General features: G+C 32.4%; 3 protein-coding genes across 3 annotated transcripts; all 3 read right to left on the reverse strand.

Annotated features, from left to right (window-relative positions):
* Positions 1-253: 253 nt before the first annotated feature.
* Positions 254-1,360, reverse strand: LOC114425832 (protein MAINTENANCE OF MERISTEMS-like). The gene is made up of 3 exons (XM_028392794.1): positions 1,271-1,360; positions 608-1,189; positions 254-527 (listed from the first exon to the last, which is right to left on the reverse strand). The coding sequence occupies exons 1-3, from the start codon at positions 1,340-1,342 to the stop codon at positions 333-335; spliced, it is 849 nt and encodes a 282-aa protein (XP_028248595.1). The 5' UTR covers positions 1,343-1,360; the 3' UTR covers positions 254-332.
* LOC114368311 lies at positions 1,348-3,270 on the reverse strand. The gene is made up of 4 exons (XM_028325622.1): positions 3,143-3,270; positions 2,046-2,385; positions 1,461-1,928; positions 1,348-1,392 (listed from the first exon to the last, which is right to left on the reverse strand). The coding sequence occupies exons 1-4, from the start codon at positions 3,268-3,270 to the stop codon at positions 1,348-1,350; spliced, it is 981 nt and encodes a 326-aa protein (XP_028181423.1).
* A 2,244-nt stretch (positions 3,271-5,514) lies between these two features.
* LOC114368915 (probable peroxygenase 5) lies at positions 5,515-9,024 on the reverse strand. The gene is made up of 6 exons (XM_028326207.1): positions 8,877-9,024; positions 8,494-8,613; positions 7,555-7,640; positions 6,301-6,395; positions 6,028-6,153; positions 5,515-5,915 (listed from the first exon to the last, which is right to left on the reverse strand). Exons 1-6 carry the CDS (start codon positions 8,914-8,916, stop codon positions 5,768-5,770), a joined length of 615 nt encoding a protein of 204 aa, XP_028182008.1. The 5' UTR covers positions 8,917-9,024; the 3' UTR covers positions 5,515-5,767.
* Positions 9,025-21,744: the final 12,720 nt, after the last annotated feature.

Genomic DNA, 21,744 nt, shown 5'->3' on the forward strand with positions numbered 1-21,744 from the left:
AAAAGCCCGAACAGGGATACTTAGGCATGTTTCTTAAGGCACAAAACCAATTTTTTTTATTCTTTAGTGTACGTATATATATGGTTAAAATATATAATTTCATAATAGTTATAAATGTTAACATTTAAATTACAAATTATTTTATCTTCTTTATTTTATATATTCAAATGTCATTATAAATGTGACTCATGTGTGTGGTTTATATTTAAATTTCAAACCATATATTTATAGAGAGACAAACAAAAATCATAAATGATGTCAGTAAATGTGTTTTATGACATACATAAACAAATACAAAAATTAATAATTTAAGTACAATAAAAATATAAATCCTAATCTATGCGGCGTCTCTGGCACGGCCTAAGACTTCCATTTGCAGTGTCACCTCTAGCTCTCCTCAGACAACGAGTCATGATGTCATGTAAGTCAGTGCCCTCAATGACCATCCTGAGGTTGATGGCCCGCTCCAAATCCTCAGCAATCGCTCCTAAATCCTGAGTCATCCCCTGACATCCTTCGCAATGAACCTGTCACAGTCAAAATAACAAAGTCAGTATCACATTTTAAAAAAATTTAAATTATGAAAAACTACAGAAGTTATGCTTACCACTGAATGCGTAGAGAGATCGGTCGCGACTGAAACCTCGGGGATGGATGGCTCGATGAACTCCTCATGATGAGGGGGAGGCGGATGTCTCGGCGCACCAGTCTCCTCGGTCCGCGTGACGAATGGGTGCGATATCCGAAAAAACCACTCCATGTAGTCTGCCGCCACTTGTCCAGGAACTACACAGAGCTCCCCTGAAGGCACCAAATGGTTTGGAAAATTCAGCCACCGGTCATCTATATCGTCACCCGTCAAAGAATCACAAATCGGCGGTGGAGGGACCGTCTGAAGGTAGCCAAACTGTCGAAGAACCCGCTCAGGTCGAACGTACACCACAATCTGACCCCATCTGAGCTGGTTGGTGTACGACGATATCAAGTCAAAGGCCCTGACTCGCCGGTGCTCACCATAGGGCATCCAGCACACGTCAGTCACACTCAGGGCATCCAAACGTCTCCGATACGGGGCTCCCTTGATCCCCGTCATATGAGCCTTACCCGTAAGCCACCTGCAGGCCCGTGGGCTCCCCTCATCATAAACGACGGATGTATGCACTGTAGGAAAGTGCTCATATATCCAGCACTACAAAGACATAGTCAACATCAATACAAAAAAAAGAGATTCAATGCTACTTCAATTTAAATTATCAGTGATAATACGTACCTGGAGAAGTGTAATATAACTGTCCAGCTGCCGTGTAGAGGCCTGCGACGCATCATTCAGATGGTCGTACATGTGGACTAATGCAGCCGCCCCCAGGCGAATCCCCTGCCTGGGCCAGGTCCCTGAAAGCCTCTAGGTGCACGACATGTACATGGGTTGAACTCTTGTTGGCGAAAAGAGTACAACCCACCAAGTGGAGCAGATACATGCGGGCTGCTACAACCCATCGTCTGGTCTTGCACTGGCTCTGATACAAGTCTCGAAGCCACCCCAACCGGACATGAGGCCCACCAGCCTGTCGGGTCTCAAATGTAGCCTCCTCATGACTGACCTCAAGAAGCTCAGTCAGTAGACCAATGGCGTCTGAAGTAACAAGCGGCTCGAACGTATGCAGCGCGCCAGTGATGGGAAGGTGTAGGAGTGACGTCATGTCATCCAACGTGATCGTCAACTCGCCTACTGGCAGGTGGAACGTGCTAGTCTCGCGATGCCACCTCTCGACGAAGGCGGATATGAGTCCAGGATCAGTGGGGATAACAGAACACCTAATCAGTGGACTCAATCTGGTGCCAGCAATCAACCCTTCGATCTCAGGTGCTGGTCTCCCAATTTTATCTACTTTTCTACCGTGGGAGATCAACTTCAAATCGGGTCGTTCCTAAATTGAATAAAAATTTACAATAATGTGTATATAAAAAATAATCCAACTACAAATAATTTTTATGTAATTAGTCAACATTAAAAACAACGTACCTGTCCACTCCATGTGTGCGACATGCTCACCAAAATCGGTCAAAATCGATGGGTCGCGTGGTCCACTGGGGAAACCCTCATCTGTAGCAGGTGACCCTAAGCTCCCATCAGTAGTCACTCCCTCTGTCTGAACAGCATCGGCGGCGCCTGTCATCTCTGGGGTGGCATCATACACATGAGGAACATCCTCATGAAACTGAGGCACATCCTCAGGTCTCTCTGTCACGTCCTCACACAGACGAACTAGTTGCCTACGTGCTGAAGCAGTAGGTCTGCAACGCAGAGGAACATCAGCCTCATGCGTATCCTCACTAATGCCTCTACCTCTACCAGCTTCTAACGCACGACCTAAACCTCGTGTTCTAACCATGATCTGAAATCATGAAGAACATTTATTTTTTTCGGTCAAATTAAATATTCAAATAATTGGTAACAAAGCTTTGTCATTACAAATGAAGTAACTCTGCTTAGGTGCTTAAATGAGTCTCATCAAAATGCTTAGATTGTTACATTTTATCGATAACTTATTTATTAAGTTATAATTATCTTTATTTATGAATTAATTAAAATTAAAAATTAAGAAATTTTTCAGACTATTATCATGTGAAATATTTATGATAAAAAATAATAATAATTCAACTATATTTTATTTAAAATGATGGCTATTACTATGCTAAAATCACATAGTTACTTCCTAATGCATATATAAATCACACCAAATATAATTTTAATTTAGACATCCTAACACTTCAATTTAGACATCCTAATGCATATATAAATCACACCAAATATAATTTCATTTTACATACAAACATGATTTTTAATAGCAACTAAATAGCACAAACTACCTAATAATATGAACAAATTCAGGTATAATCTAAAAAAAAAAGCAAAAAAATCAAAATACACAGCAAAACATGATCCGCGGAAGAACGTCCGCAGGATCTTCCGCGAGAATAAAATGTAGCCTGCGGAAGAAGCTTCAGCAGGTTCTTCCGCGACAACAAAATGTAGCCTGCGGAAGAAGGTTCTGCAGGATCTTCCGCGGGTCCGCGGAAGACAAGGTTCTTCCGCTGGATCACGCAGAAGATCTTGCAGAACCTTCTTCCGTTGGATCACGCGGAAGATCCTTCAGAAGCTTCTTCCGTAGGAATCCGCGGAAGAACCTTCCACACTTCTTCCGCGGGAGTTCCAGAAGCCCCTTTCCTACGCGCGGAAGAAGGTTCTTCTTGCGAAAGAACATTCATCTTCAACCTCCAGCCATTAATGTCGTCTATCCTAAGGTTCCTACAGCCATTTACACCATTAACGCCATTGAAACAGTTACGAGGAGGTTAGAAGACTAACCTTGATGGCGGAGAACATGAACAACAACTTCAATGGAGGATGTGAACTTCAATGGAGGACATGAACAACAGCTTCTCCAAATTTCAAATTCAGAACGAAATGAGGGCGAGGAGGAAGAAGCTCAATGAGGGCGAGGAGGAAGAACAAGCACGAATGGAGATTGCTGGGTGCACGGGGAAGAAACAAGTGCGGAAGCAAGGTGAAGAAGAAAGCTATCACGGAAGAACAAGCTTTTTTTTATTACGTTACTTTTATTTTTTAAACGGAGGGTATTTTCGGTACTTCATTGAATTGCTGGGTGCACCAGCAATTTTGCTGGGTGCCCCTAGCAACAGCTGATAAGTGGGCTCATACTTTGCCCATAAGCCCAAAATCTACCCTAAGGCTCACGAGAATGTTAGAACTTAGAACCTTCTCTTGTATCTCTGGCCTAATCTTTTTGGAGTCTTTTATCCAATGCCCTTGGGGGTAGGATTGCATCAGTATGGGGCCAAAATTGTCATGTTGTTTTTTTTTTACAGTATATTTTTTTTTTTTGACTGGGCTTCCCATATCTCAATCATCCAATTCTATAAAATAAGATCCAACGGTCATTAAGGAAAGAGGTTAAAATTGACATTTCAAATTGAAAAAAACAGGCGCACAGGTGAACCACCTATTTAGAGGTCCACCGTAAAACGCTCCTATGGATGAGGGCAATGTTTGGTATACATCATATGCATATTCTTCATAACAAGCAAATTTAAATAAAACTTAAATATTTTTTCCCATCAAATATGGGTCTAGTTTTTTTTTTTTTGTTCCCTTACATTTAAAAGTAATATTTTAATTCACTAAATTTAAAAGTGATTTTTAATCTCATAAATTTAAATGTGATCTTTTAAGTTCTTAAATTTAAAAGTTAATTGTCTTAATCCTTCTTGAAAAAAAGTTATTTTAGTCATCAAAAAGTTGATGTGGTTAAAAAATTTGCTAATAACATGATTAACAATGTGTTTTTTTTGACAATTTTAGAAATATAGTTTATGATAGTTTTAAACACCCAAAATTTAAATTTCCGGCGAAAGGTTCTCATGGGACCAATGTTCACTATCTTCTTAGTGTGCTGACTATGCATTGAATCGGATTACTTATCCAAGATGATAGCGGATAAGTAATTCCTTTCTTTGCGAAACCGCAGCCACCTCCAATAAAGTGTCCCTCCCCTCCCCCACCTTTTTTACCGAACCTTGCTTAAACCAATCTCTCTTGACTATTTAACTCTCTTAACCATTTAACTCAGCTAACATCTCCTCCACAATTTGTAATAAAAAGTAAAAACTATTAATTTTAATTAGTTGATAATATATAGTTACTTCCTCCTGTTCATAGAAACTAAATTAGAAGTTTGATTTGTTTTTTTACACGAATTAACTGATTTAAAATGTCTACTCATGAATATTGATGTTTTTTTTTTTGGAGATTTAATATTGATGAATTAGTTTTTGAAGACTATGTGGGTTTGAAATGAAGGACATTGAGTCTGAAGTGCTCATTTCGAGTCATCCGGTCACTTGAGGTATTGACGTATTAGTATATTGATGAATTAGCTAATTAGGTATTATTAAAAGAACTGAGTGCGTAATTATGAATTATTTTAAGGTTTAAATATATTTTATTTTTATATTTTAATGTTTTTTTTCTTTTTGTCCTTGTAATTTTTATCTTTTTCTCGTTTTAATCCTTCTAAAATTTGTTTATTTTGTTTTTCTTCATTAAAATACTCTAGATAACATTTTAAACGATAAAAAAAATTTAAATAGTAAAAAAAATGTTATATAAAACACTTTAAGAATAAAAAAATAAAACAAACAAGTACTAAAAAAATTACAAGAACAAAAATATAAAAAACATTAAATTAAATGAAAAATGTATTTAATGCTTGTTTTTATATATGATTGCAAGAAGTATCTCTTGTTCATCCTACTCACCAACCATTTATTGGTTGTTGTTGTGTTAATTAATTTAGTAGCTCATAAATATATGTTAAACGAAAGTAGCATATATAAGTTTGGACAAACTTTCTTCACAGGACAGCTTTCTGTTCTTGACTATGGAAGGAATGAGTTCTATATATCAATGTTTAATCTCAAAAAGGGAATCCGTATAGAAACATCAGTGAACTTATTATAAAATTGTATTCTTTATTTTACTGTATACGTGATTTTCGGATGAATTCAAACATGATAGATGACACATAAGTTTGACTTGACATATACATTATTGACGAACATAAAAATAAACAGACACTTTGAATATTGTGACTAACTTACTAGCATATAAATTCATAAAAATAACCAATTTTGCTGAGATCGACAAGTAACTTCTTCTTTTCACATACGTGTCTGAAAAATATTACTACTTCTCTTTGCCTGAAGAGTGTTGTTTTTTCAGTTGTTCAAATAAACTTCCATCGTAAACACCTCGGATTGTTTCTTTCTGCAGTAATCCACTCTTATCTTTAGCAAGTTTGTAAAGAATTTTCCATTCAACCACACTACCAATCCTGTGCATCATCGTTACAAAATATTATCAATTAGTAAAAAATATATATTAAATTTTAGTTAACATACAATGAAAAAAATGTGATTTCATGTCAAAGATTTGACAAAACCTACCTTCCTGAGAAATCTTTAGGCTCTCTATTTGCCTTTATCATCTCCGTTAACTCATCATATGTCAAAGCATTTGGATGTGTATGTGCATGCTTGTTAAAAATTTCTTCAAATTTTGAAGGTACAAACCTAAAAGATTTATCATAAAGTACACTATGTAAGAAAGATTTATCAATGACATTGAAAATAAATATGTAACACAAATGTTTTATAATTAATTAGATGACTAAAATGAAAGCAATAAAGATATGAAAAAAGAAATATTTGAACAACTACCTTCCTTCAGTATCGTAGACTCCAGTGTCACTGCCGTGTTTGCCGCGTTGGATATTTTTAATTTCAATTGGAAAAAGTATAGATGGAAACTTTCCCTACACACCACGAGAACTTGATAAGTGCACTTTATTTCAAAAACAAACGACTTATCAAAGAATACAAATTTTTTGAGCAATTTATTTTAATTAGTAGTATTTTAAAAACAAACAAGTTATTGCATTAATAATTAGTTTATTACACTTATTATTTCTCTGTATTACATTTATTATTTTATCACATAGTTTTCTATCTTTTTTTTCTTTCTGCTACTCTCTTTATTATACATTTTTTTATACAAAATACAATTGTGTATGGTGTATAACTGTATATGCCTTTTGGTGTTTCTCGTTTTTTCTCGGGGTACAGGCCAATCTGTGGAAACAAATGCGTCAAATAAGTGAAAAATATAATTATCAGACAATGTATTTAATTGCCACAATTTCTTTTTTGGGGATAATAACTTTTGGCAGAAGGATAAGATATTTTGTGTAACCTAAAAGAAGGATAAGATATTTTATGGGCATCCGTTTGTAAAATGTGATGGAATCAAATTTGTCACTCTACCGTTCATGATCAAATGTCTTTTCTTTTTCCTTGTATTTCACGATAAAATCAATCGTGACGGGAAACTGGAAAGTAGAGGAAATTTAATTTAAATAACATGTTTAAATATATTTTTTTCCATACAATTTAGTGTTTTTAAATTTTTGTTTTACAAATTTATATTTTTCATTTTAGTACTAGTGAAATGTATTTGTTTTATTTTTCATATTTAAAGAACTTTAGATAGTGTTTTAAATTGTAAAAAAATATTTTAAATAATGAAAAAATGATAGTATTTTTAAGGATGAAATACAAAATAAATTAATTTTACCAGAACTAAAATGATTTGTTTTATGAAAAAAATAAAAAAATACTAAATTATAACAACGAAAAAGATATTTAAATTTAAATAATACATCATTTGACATTTTTTTCCTTTTTCGATTGAGTGAAATATCACTTCGGTGTGAGTTAATTATATTTTAAAAGGAAAATCTAAAGAACATACTATTTCCATTTTTTAAAAATATATTATATGCTACCATGTACGCCAGAAACCAACAAAAATTAGATTAATTGAAAAATAAGAGGAGAAATCACTCATACTAAAACAGACAAATTAATAATGTAAAAAAAAAAAAAAAGAGTTTTTATGGGGATAAAGAGAGTTACGGGACGAGTACTCTGACTGAGAAACACATTGATGAAAATAGCACCTCCAACGGACAGCAAAACCCCAGTCCCGATTTCACGCAACCCTGCACTTAGTCAAAAGGTAACCATAAAAACGACAAGAGCTTCCATAAAAACCAACTTGATTGTTTTCTGATTTTTTTAATTGCTCCCTTTCTTGCTTATAATAATAAGGTAGATAGTTAGTAATGTTGTGATTCAAAAATTAAATCTTGATGACTTTTGGGTACAGGGCCAACCCAAAAATAAAGCGGCCAAGCCCTTACTTTAGGTCCAAAAAAAATCTTTACTGCTAATATATATATATTAAGCATACTATCAAGGGTCACGCAGTTCAGTGGTAACATTCCGCTATTATACATGAGATCTTGTGATTATCCTGCATGTACACAAAACGTCTCAAATATTTTTTTTTCTTCGTTTTACTCTCTCTCCTACATATTAATTGTTATTAATTTTAAATAAAATATAAATAATTTTATTAAATATTTTATTAGTTTAGAAAAAAAAAATTCAACCAAAAAACCTCATTTCAAAGCTCACTTTAGCTTACCAATCTTTTGGACAGGCCCTGCTTGGGTATAGAATAAATGGTATTGAGAATAAAATATCTATCTTGTACTTTTACCGTCTTCAAACAAAAATTGATCACCAATTTCAACAGAATTATTTGATATCAATATTATTATCATAAAAAAAATAATCTGATTTTTTTAATATAAAAAGAAATCTGATAATCCAATCTGATAATTGAATCAAAGTTATAACTAAATTAAGACTCAACCAGATGTGCAACGAGACTTTAAGTTTAAGGTACATCTTATTTATTCATTTTACAGAGTAACTTAACCAGATTCGCGTAACATAAGAAGGAAAATTGATTACATTAAAGGGAAATTAAGGAAAGACACTACAAACCTTTAAAAGTCTCCCATGGGTAGATGACACCATCTTTATTCAAGTCAAAGAATGCAGCATGCTTCTGCAGAACGTTCTCACCAAGTGGAATGGGTTTCTCTCCGGCACCACCAGCTACTCCTGCAAATATATGTTCATTAACAGTTATAAAGTTGGTTGAGTAGTTAAAAGAGGAAAAAAGAAGGAAAAGATAATGAATTTAGTTTCCTCGCTAATAAAAAAATTAACAATTAATTAACAACTAAAATTTATCATTAAAAAAGAAAAAAAGAAAACATATATCCATTGGTTGAAACATGTAAGTCAGTAAGTGGAAATGGTAGAGACCAAACTACTTTAAAATTAATAGAAGGATAATTTGGGGCATACATATATACCCTTACCCTCTAGGTTTTTGTTTTCTGAGGAAGGTGAAGAAGCCATATATAATAATAGAATGCTGAACTAAGGAATCAAATTTAGAAGGAAAAGAGCTTTTTGGGATGAAGCTATAAGAAGATATAGATAAGGGTTAATTACGAGTTGTGAGATGGGAACATATATAGTGTAGGGTTGCGTGACATAGAACAAAACACCACCGTCCTGTTAATTTGACACGTGTACAATCTCACCCATCTTTCATAATGTTGTTGCCCATCTTTTATTTGCGGCTTTATCCACATTACTCCACATTACGTAGGTAGCACGATCAAGATTTGAATCATTTTGTGCGGCTAGAGTTCCCCCCTTGTACCGCAAAAGTAGGGAGGAAGATTATTGTAGATCCGGGAACAGTGATTTTTTATTTTTATTTTTATGAGATATGTAATCAAATTATATTAAATTTGTTAAATGTTTAAATATATTTTTAGTTCTTACTTTTTTTATTTTTTACTTTTATAATTTTTTTATTTTCAATTCTTATAAATTATGCTTGTTTTACTTTTAGTCCTTAAGATACTTTAAATAACATTTTAAATAATGAAAAAACGTTATACAAGATATTATAAGGATGAAAAAAATAACACTAATAAAACTTACAAGTATTAAAAATAAAAATTAAATTATAAAAACTAAAAACATATTTAACTCTTTTTTAAATTAAAAATTTGATTATGAATCTTATGAAAGTTGATTAAAATTCTAACTATGTTAAAAACATTTGATGATTATGGATCAATATAATCCATAATTGAATGTTATTATTATTATTTTCAGTAAATAAATATAGAAATAAGTTAGGCCATTAAATGAGATGACTTAGCCTATATCACATCTTTTTTTTAACAAAATTTTGTAATAATTATATATGGTAAATCATGCTTAATAATTATAGGCTATAATAAAAATAGGATTATTTGATAAATAATAGGATAATAAATTTATTTATCATTTAATTACATATTATAAAGCATGCTTGGTAATTATAGGCTATAATAAAAATAGGATTATTTAATAAATAATAGGAAAATAGAATTATTTATCATTTAATTGTATGATAAATAATTATAGGATTATTGCTGATAATTTTTTGTTATAAGCCTATAATAATGACCTAGACCGTAATTTTTTTATTTAATATAAATGGTTTGCAATAATATAAATGGTTTAAATTGAATCTTAATTAATTGTGTTTGATTTGTGTTATTAAAAAAATAATATTTAAACAAATCATCTTGTAGAAAGCATTGTGCAATCACATCGTCTCGAAACAAACAATGTGAGGTCAAATCGTATGGGGAAAAGCAACATGGGGTCAAATTGTCTCAAAAAAATGAATGTCCGGTCAATTAATGCATTATTTACTATTCATTCGATCAACAAGGGAAAACTGACAATGAAAATAATAGGACATAATTAAAAAGGGCATGCAATTAATGTCATCTATGTCCACCAGTTTCACATCTGGGTGGTTACCTGTTTGTTGTCAGTTGTCGATGTTCTCATTCGTGTTGTTGTAGTTCAACTTGTTCATCAGGAACAACAGATTGTTCTTCCTAGACAAAGTTATTAATAGAAGAACTGTCAGCAATACTTTAGTGAAAGGATGCAAACAAAGATACAAGCATATTTTGCAAGTACGCATAAGGAGACTCTGGTGTTCGAAGATTTGCACCCATGAGATTTCTCATAAAGTCTTCTTTGCTTGCACTGAAGAACTGCAAATTGTACCTATAATCTTCTTGATGATGATGATGTTGTGGCATGAATTCATATGATTGAGCATGTGATGTTAGTCCTTCATCATGCATGTTGGCAACCACTAGTGGACTTTGGTGTGGAGAATGTTGTTCCGTTTCCATGTCTGGAGCTGAATGAGGTTTGACAACAATGCTTGAATAAGCTACAAACCATGTTAGGAAAATTTAAAAAAATTTCGGTACAAAGCTCATATGTTCAATCTTTCCTAGAATTGGTTGTCTGATTAAACATGTATGCATCTTTCCTTCCAAATTGCAATCCATTGTTGATGTTCCTCTATCTAATTTGTGTCACTATGTTTCTCATGTCAGTATGATGGACTTTGTCAAAATTATAAGGTGGATCTAGTATTTCTTGACAAAATTCAAATTGGAGCATGAACCTGTTAGTTTGATGTCATACTACACCTGGAAAACATAACACAAAACACTCTATATTTGGGAATCCTTGTATGCATTTTCTATTAGAAATGACTCAAAACCTCTGTAAGGCATCCAAGGGAATTGAAAAATTAATCTACGTTGGTAATTTTAAAAACAATGAAATTGAAGTTTTAATAAATAAATAAAAAAAGGGTTCAACCTCTTCATTACATATGTTTTTGAATCTTGACCTGTAGCCCATGACATCATCTCGTGGGATTCCAGAAAATCATAGGCCTCTGCTGCTCCATCTAGTGAAATGTGATATGTTAGTGTCCAATACATTACCAAATAATTAACTTTGTTTGAGTGAGAATTTTTTGTTTACCTATTTACAAGTGGGTATGACAGCCGACACTCGACCCTTGGTTGAATGAATGACATGCAATACCATGCCCAAGACTATAACAACAATGTACATCCTCCCATTTTTTTGGATGTGGGATAAATAGCCTTACACATTTTTCTCTACAAATGTGCTAAAGATGTTGAATTCTAGTTGTATTGACCAACCCGATCAAGATCTGCTAACAGGAGTAGATACATCAGGTGAACTCTATTCTTGACTTGTCTGGCATCAACACCACACCAATCAAACCTAAAATGCATGCCCTACAATGGGCTGTTAGTTGTTGTGGTGTGTGCTCTACTGGGAGAGTTAACATGTGTTCTTTTAACCATTTTAGTTTAAGTGTTGATCCCACCAGTGCATTCTCTGAAGGAACAACACCTATATATTCTACGCACATTTGTTCCCAATCATAATATGTTGGACCAATAATTGGTCCATCATCAACGTGTAAACAAAGTTGAAGAGCAACATCTTCTAAGGTGATTGTGCATTCACCAACATGAAGATGAAACATGTGTGACTCAGGTCTCCACCTTTCAACCAAAGTAGTCATTAAAACATTGCCAATTTTAACTTTCCCGAGCTTTGTAACATCTGAAAACCTTGCTTGAACCAACAAAGGTTCAATTATGGGATTCGGAGAGGGCATTGCCTGAGCATATGGCTAGATTACATCGTTTGTTACCTAAAGAATCCAAAATAATAACAACATCAGCATTTCTGAATCATAGCATAATTAACATTCAATTAAACAAAATGTATTACATACTTCTCCAGATCTATGAAGGTATTGTTTCCAAAGAAGAGGAATAGTTGTAGATGTCATGGTTTAGGCTTTGGTGCTAACGTCAACAAGAAGTTAGAGAGGGATATATGAGAACAAGAGAAAGTGAGTTTGTGATTTAGTGTATATCATGATAATACATGCATTGTATTTATAGAAAAAAATCTAATAGTAACACAATTTATTTAGTGATATCTAGGTCGTTTATTTGGTCGGTGGGATTGATGAAAACAATAAAATCTTTCCAATAGTCTTTGTTGTTGTCGAGAGTGAATCAGTAGGAGCATGGTTGTTCTTCCTCCAAAATCTAAAAAGGCATGTTACCCTACAAAATGGTCTATGTTTGATTTCAGACAGACACGAGTCAATCAAAATTACATACTTAAGATGTGATAGTGGATGGACGACACAAAATTTTGTTCATGTGTTTTGTATTCGACACATTGCACAAAATTACATGAGGAGGTACAAGAACAACCCCAATATGGGTGAGTGCCAAACTTCTTCCGCTTCATATTAAATCTCACTTCATTTTGTATTATTCACAATATTGAAATTGTATGTTTATAACTACTTAGCATATGAAAGGATGGAACCTACGTTCAATCACTTCTACAACATTCTGAGGGAAGAAGCAAATGTTGACCAACCAATTAATTGGCTCAACAAGATTCCACAAAAAAATGGAGTCTCGCATTGGATGCTGGCCGAAGATGGGGGCACATGACCACTAATCATGTTTAGTGGATTAATTTGGTACTCAAAAAATCAAGAAATTTACCAATAAATGCACTAGTAAAATCAACACATGTAAGGTGTATTATGCATTGTTCAACAAGAGAGGAAGAGAAGCCGCAACAATGCTCGCATCAGCCAAGTTTATACAGAAGTACTAAACAAGGCCATCAAAGAAAACACATAGAAAAATGAAAACATGCACATTGTTCTTGAGTTCATCGACGTGACACATGATTCTTGGTCCAAGAGACAATAAACTCGAGAGAGAGGTTTGCCCAGCTGAAGATTTCACGATCAAACTGGATGAAAGGTGGTATCACAGTGGCAAATTCCAAAAATTACACATGTCTTGTTCTTATGTTGTTGCTGCTTGTAAGCATGCTCATTATGAGTACACAAACTACATAAGTCTTGTGTATATGTTGGAAAGTGTCTTCAACGTATACACAAGATTGTTTAGAGAATTACACAAGATTGTTTAGAGAATTGCACAATAAAGCCTATTTGCCACCGTGTCATGCGCCAATGATATGCCCCGACCCAGAAAAGAAAAGAAGTACTAAGGTTCGTCCTGTCTCCTCTTGTATCCACACCGAAATGGATATCCAAGAATTGGGTCAACCAAAGTTGTGTTCCATGTGCATTCCAGGTCATTCAAAGAAAAATTGCCTTCACTATGTAGGCTCAAGCCAACAACATTGAATGTATGTCATATTGTTTGTAGTTATAAATTTTTGTTGTATTAATTCAAATTTAAATATTTTAGTTCAGTTCAACTTATTGCTATATTTTTAATCCTCTTTTACTTCTTTGCTACATTCTCTTTCTCTTTTTATTATCATTTATATTTTTTCCACTTATTTTTAATAACCTAAATGTTTTATTAAATTAAAATTTGAAAATAAAATAAAATTTATTTTATCATTAACTTAAATATTTTTCTAATTTAAAAAGTGATTTTTAAAAGTTTATTCAATGTTATTCTCTTCTCAGGAATTCAAAACATTTGATATGTATAAATATGATAAGTGATTATTATTTGATAGGAAAAAATATTTAATGAGCATTCACAATGTTATTATTAGACGTCTAGGGAGAGAGAGAAAAAATAATTATTATAAAAAATATAAGTTTTATAGGATTTATGATATAATAAGAAAAGAAACATGTAAAAAAAAATTGTTAATAAGTATGTAAAAAATGTAAGGATTGAGTTTGATCTATTATCGGTTATAGATTTTATTTTTAGCTTCGATTTAATCTATTTAAAAGTTTAACCTGGTCTATTAATCAATTTTAAAATATATTTTATATTCAAGTTTTTATATAAGTCTAGATAAATTATATTTTTTATAAATTAATAGATATAAATTAGTAAACTAAAAAAATTAAAACATAAAATCAATTATTTTTTTTATAAAAAAAACTGTAACAAACAAAATAGAAAACAATTTTAAAAAACAAAAAAACTCAAATAAATAAAAAATGAAAAAAAAAATTGAACTATGTTTTTAAAAATATGCCTTACGACATTGCTTCTTGGGGAACCGATTTCACAACCTAAAGATGAAAAAAAAAATGAAGGTGAGAAATCGGTTCCCCCAAACCGATTTCTTACCTTGAATAGTGATTTGTATCATTTGTGTAAATAACTTTTGGGTTGTATTATTTAGATAATTTTTTAATTTTTTTATATTATCAGGGTGAAAAATTCATTGGACTGACATTGCACTACTAAAAAAATAGTTTTTCATGGCACGCTTTCAATGATGGTTCCCAAAGACCGTCTTAGTATATAACGCAGTGATATTTTTGTAAAATCATCTTGGAAACTACTATTTCATGACGGTTCATGAAAACCATCTAAAAATGGTGTCATTCAAAAACGATTTCTTGATAGTCATCTTAGAAAACTGTCATTCTAAGATAGTTTTTACAAAATTATCTTAAAAGTGAATGGTTGTCATTTCAGTCTTTAAAACCCTTTTTTCTTTCGCTTTCGCAAAACCCAGTAGTGCCCACACTCATACACTCAAAAACCATAACCACAACATCACCACGTTCTCTCCCTTCCCTCTCCCTTCAGCCATGCTCGAATCATGTCTTAGAATAATGATTTTTTAAAGATGGTTTCTTACGATACCGATGTCGAATCTCCTATTCTAAGACGGTTAAGGAATTATTGTGAAAAGTGTTAACTTTTCATGATGTTGACTTTAAAGATGATTCAAAACCATCGTTGAATGTCTTAAAGAACCATCATGAAAAATGTTTTTTCTAGTAGTGTTGGTAGGATGAGACTTTAACCCATGATTATTATTTTTAATTTAGAAAGTTAATAGACTAATATTATTTATTTTAAAGAAATAATGATTTTTTAATTAAGTAAACAAATCTGATTTAAAACTAAAAATTATATATGTTTTTTTAAAATTTAAATTATTATGCAAGTAGTTTTTATCTCTTAACTTTATTTTTTTAACTATAAAATTAATAGTAATTTTATTCCTTTTTAAGAAATGTTATATTTTATTAAATTTTAGCTATCATATAATCAATTTTATTTTTTATTTGGTTAATATATTTTTATCAATAGGAATTGAACATATTATCATGAGATTTATAACATTCACACATCCATTAATTAAACTATATATTCTTGTAATTATTAATATCTAATTGTTAAATTATATATTCTTATAATTAAAGGAGTTCTTATTATTCAAATCCTATATAAACAAGAGTTATTGGATTCTCTGAATATTATTGTTATTTCTAAATTATGAAAACACATAATAGTAGTAATTGTAGTCATTATTGACTGCAACATTGGCAAAATGGACAAAACTTGAAAGACATCGTATCACACGGAAAAAAATATTTTTCATATTTTATATTTAATATTTTAGTGACAAGATTACACTATGTAATAAGATGAAAAATAATTTTTTATTATATAAATTGTTGGAAAATAGTAATTGTTGATTTTTTTAGACATAAAAATATGTTTTTGGATGATAAGGCGTTAGGTATTTTAATATATTATTAATCAAATTATAAATATTTTATAATTAATTAATGGTATATAACTAATCTGGGTTCACCCTGGGTATACAAGTACCTAAAACTCATGCAAAAGGATTTACGAAAATTAGCCTATGAACCTATTAACTCTTATTAAAAAAAAAACTATTAACTCATGAAAAGAGGTAAGATATATATATATAAACATAAAATTAATCTTTAAGTAAATTAATAAGTTAAGTGAGACTTTTAAATAGAAAAATCTGACTTCAAAATTGAGTCTATAATAAGTAACATGTCAAATTCAACTATTCAAGTGTTGAATTTTTTAAACAGCTCAAATCTATTTTAACAAAACTTTATTTAATATCTATTTTATTTTTATCCTTACTCAAATTGAAAATTTTAAATGTATCATATGAATATAAATATTGATGGAAATCATTGTTCGTCCTTTATTACTTCATAATTTCTCAACAAATACGGGGTGATGCTGCAGATCCTAGCATAATTTCTGGCAAAAGTGGAATGGCAACATCAAATTAACCTACATGTTGGGTGGACACGTGTTCGTGGGATAGGATTTAAACACGCTTGATCAAATCTTAGCCAGTTTCTTTCAGCAACAACAAAAATAAGTAACATGTCAAATTGAGTCTATAATAAGTAACATGTCAAATTCAACTATTCAAGTGTTGAATTTTTTAAACAGCTCAAATCTATTTTAACAAAACTTTATTTAATATCTATTTTATTTTTATCCTTACTCAAATTGAAAATTTTAAATGTATCATATGAATATAAATATTGATGGAAATCATTGTTCGTCCTTTATTACTTCATAATTTCTCAACAAATACGGGGTGATGCTGCAGATCCTAGCATAATTTCTGGCAAAAGTGGAATGGCAACATCAAATTAACCTACATGTTGGGTGGACACGTGTTCGTGGGATAGGATTTAAACACGCTTGATCAAATCTTAGCCAGTTTCTTTCAGCAACAACAAAAAAATCTTTAGCCAGTTTCTCTTTTTCGTCCCCACAACCTAACAACTTGTATCGATATGTTTTATCACTTTCTTGCAATACACGTATATATAGTTGGGCATATATAAATAATGATTCTGTCAACCAAAAAAATATAAATAAGTGATTTGTTAATATAATAATATTTTTATGCATGATTCATTTAATATAATAATATATGGTTTACATTATTTTGTTAATTCTAAAAAGTATATATACTTTATGTACTGATGCATGTCGGCCTAATGGTATGAAATCCAATTGTCTTTAGTAGATGTTTGTTGCAGTTTAAAACTAAAGAAATAATTACTTAGTAAACATAAGTGATTATATTTTAAAAAAACAATCTGAAGTAAACACACGTTAAGACGTTGAATTTGAATCTTACGAACAAAAACTAACAGAATTTAGAGAGCTTTCTGATCCATTTTCAAATGAGTTTAACTTATTTAAACTAGTGAGAATTTAAAGTAATTTCTAGATATGAAGTATTTCAAATAGAAAACATACACAAGTTATTATTTCTTATGTGTTCCATTCTTTTATTTTTCTTTTTCCACACGTATGGTCTTTCTTTATTGCATTCCTTTTCGATGTTTTCTTTTTTTCTTTTTGATATTTTGCATCATGAAGTATTAATATTATTTTTTTATTTCTAAATTTTCAATCTATTGAAATGATATACAAAACATAAAAATGAAGTCAGGAAAAGGAGTTTATATATATATATATATATATATACTAGTACCCAAAAGAAAATTTCAGAGATTATTAAGAATGTTTAACATATTACAAAATATCTAAATTGTCGTTGATTCGAAATTAAAAAGCATCTTTTTAAATTCATTAACTAATTGTATATAATAGTAGTAATGTTTAATTTAACATACTAGGATCTGATAAAAATATTTAACATATTAGGAATGACGTGCTGTTTTTTTTTCTTTGAAAGGCAAAAGTAATGACGTGCTGTTTTTTTTTTCTTTGAAAGGCAAAAGTAATGACGTGCTGTATTAATCCTCCAAAAGCTGGCCCTGCAAAACCGGAATAGTGACATATATGGCAACTTCTATCATGTTAACGGAGACGTGTTTATCAAATCCTGTTCCGTTGACCTATGGAATGCCATCGTGATAACACGGAAAGCAAATCATTAAACCGGATTTGAGTTCGGTTGCTTCGTTGACACCTAACAACTATTCCTCACGTTCCTGAATTACATTCATAGTAATAATTTGGTATAGAAGCAAATTTCATCATGATGAATCAAATAATTTTGATGATGTCAAAAGTTTAAGTGATTGATTCAAGATTTCAAAATCAAGCATCAAAAATTCAATCCAAGATTCAAGATTCAAGAAAAGAAATTAAGAAGTAACAAGTCAAGACTTCATATAGGATAAGTATTAAAAGAATTTTTTCAAAAATCAAATAGCACAATTTTGTTTTACAAAAGAATTTTTTTCAAATTTTCTAAGTTACTAAAGTGATTACTCTCTGGTAATCGATTATCAGTTAGCAGTAATCGATTACCAGTGACCAGATTGGTTTTCAAAATATTTTCAAATGATTTATAACGTTCCAAAATGATTTTCAAATAATGTAATCGATTACAAGTGAATTTGAATGCTGGAATTCAAATTCAATTGTGAAGAGTCACAACTTTTCATAAAATACATTATATAATCGATTACACCATTTTGATAATCGATTACCAGTGAATGGTTTTGAAAAAAAAGTTAAGAGTTATAACTCTTAATATGATTCTTTCAAAAGACATAACTCTTCCAATGATTTTTTTGACCAGACATGAAGAGTCTATAAAAGCAAAACCTTGACACACATTTTACAAGTATCCAAAGCATCCAAAACACATATTTCTTTCAAATCTTTTCTAACCATTGTCCATTGTCTTTCTTTGCAAAAACTCTTGCCAAAAAGCTTTCTAAACTTCGATTTCAAAACTTTGTTTTTCTGCAAGTTGAAATTCTGCAGAAAATAAAAGTGTGCTATCTTTTCTTCATTCTCTCTCTTGCCAAAAGATTCAAAGGACTAATTGTCTGAGAATTCTTTTGATTCTTCCTTCTCTCTCTTGCCAAAAGATTCAAAGGACTAATCGCCTGAGAATTCTTTTGATTCTTCCTCTTCCCTCTGAACAAAAGATTACAAAGGACTAACTGCCTGAGATATCTTTTGTTTCCCCTTACAAAGATTCAAGGGACTAACCATCTAAGAATTCTTTGTCTTAACACATTGGAGTGTAACGACCCGCCTCGTCGCTACGGTATCCAAACTCTAATATTCGATGATTTCAATTTTTATAAAAAGAACTCCCTTAATTTTTGCTTATGATAATAGAAGTGATTTTGTCACAACATAAATTCATCCAATAACACACCATCACTTAAGTGAATATGCATAATTACATAGAAACAATAATTCGGTACATGTCATACACATAACGAAAATTAAATATGTTCATATATATAATTAAAATTCCAGTTTTCCATCTTTAACTCAACAAAATAAAACTTAAAAACCAACTACGGAGGAGTTGATTACAAAACACAACTCTCTCCCAAAATAACGCCAACGTCATCACGTCAGCTCGGCGGCTCCTCACCAGAATCTTACTCCCTACACCCTGCCACTGTCATTCTGCTCCCACGAACAAGGTTCGTGATCATCACAGGTATCAACCACACGATACAAAATTGCAAGGGTGAGTTTATTATAAAAGAACCAATACCAATTCCAAATAACCACAATTAGCAAGGAACATAGGCAAACATGATAAGCATACGCAACAATCATTATTCAACACTCATATCCAACAAATATTCATCATTCACATCTAACAATTACTCATCATCCATCCATTGACCCAATCAAGACTGCACAGAATGATGCATGCACCTGACCCAACACTCAAATGCAATGTGGTACGTACCAACAACAACCAAACCTCAGGAAATAGCCTAAGCGTGTCCACACAACACTCTCACTTAGGGAACTGTGCTGAGTTTGTCGAGACCATCCGGTTGTGCACGTAACAGCCCCCCTCCCATAGGTGATCAGCCTGGGAGCCCAAAGGTGTTCCCTACCAGGTGACAAGCCCCTTAGTACAAAGTACACTTGGCAACAGTTACTCTATTTCCTGTGTTGTATGAGCTATGATCACGGTCAAAAGTAAGTGCCAAAGACCATGGACCAATTAAAGCGCCTAAGCATCCCCTCAGAAATGTTTAGATTCTCTAACCACGCTAGTTACCCACGTCTGGGCCATCCGACAAGGTCAGTGCACTCTACCCCCCATGACATACACTCCATACGACGTATGATCGTGGCCAAAAGCTAGTGCCAAAGACCCTGGAAGGTCAGTGCACAGTGCCCCCCACGAACATACACAACATGCACATGCCAATGCATTTCCAACATCAATCAACATTCCATTTCCATGTCATTCACAACATAAATATCATCTCATCTCAATTACGTTATCAACAACAACAACAACCTCATTTCATATTCACATATTCATCAATAATAACAATTCGTGTTGACATGGTCTTTATTAACAACGTCATCTCAAATCAATATCATCATAATTATCATTATCATCACATATCAATTAAAATACTCAATAGAAACATCAACAACAATTCAAACAAACACAACAATATCATTTCCACACGCACAGTCTTCAAACAACACATTTCAAACAATCAAAACAATATCATTCATCACAATACATACATATATATATATATATCGCATCCCATTAGTTAAAACATATTTTTTTTTGAAGAAAAATCAGCATGCAACAGGGATAGGCAGATATCCTCATAGCTAGGTTCCCTAACCCTAACTATGGTGTTAAAATGGTAAATTTTATAATAAACTCCCCTTACCTATCGTGAGCTACCCCGTGGATTCCTCGTCACGTCACTTGAAGATTTCTTTTTGTCCTTGCTCGTCGATTCCACACAAGCCTCTACTATGCCAAAACGAAGGAGACTTAGTATGGATTTCAGAAAACAAAGCTAGTAACAGTGCTCTGGGTCAAACACCCATATCACTACATGAAAGAGCTGAGAGCATTTCGGGTTTTACAAAGGAACGTCGTTTGGAAATTCCGACCACACCAATGTGACCGGGGTTCAGTGTAGGTTACGAAAATAACATGCATTTCATGAAAGGATAACGTTTACAAAGTCTCTTTCTCTAAGGTTTTTCAAAGGAAGCATAAGACATGCAATGGCGGTTCCAAAGTCAGAAAAGATGCAAAGACAAGATGAAACTAACAAGAAACAAGCATAGGACCATGGTTACCTTGAAAGAAAATGAAAGGTCAGATTAGGGTTTTCGTTCTCTACCGAAACCGCAAGCCAAGTTGAAAAATTCCGCTTCGGTTGAAGGGTTCCTCTCGGTGTGGGTTTTCAATGGAGAACAATGATGGTTTGTGGTTGATAATGGTGGCTGTGGGTGATGGAGAAAGTGCTTGGAACTTTAGAAATGGCTTTGGAAGAAAGAAAGAAGAAGAAATGACGTTTTTCTTAAGCTACACGAAAGCAAAGGCTAAAGTGCTTAAATAAGAAATGCTCTCGGGAATGGAAGCTTCGAGCACACTCCAGATATCTTCTCAAAGATCCCAACGGTCAGATCATGGACAATTGTCTTGTGAAGTTGCAGACCAAATTCTGAGTAGATCCAACGGTTAACG

The sequence above is a fragment of the Glycine soja genome, chromosome 9, assembly GCF_004193775.1.
Source record: "Glycine soja cultivar W05 chromosome 9, ASM419377v2, whole genome shotgun sequence".
Taxonomy (NCBI): Eukaryota; Viridiplantae; Streptophyta; class Magnoliopsida; order Fabales; family Fabaceae; genus Glycine; species Glycine soja.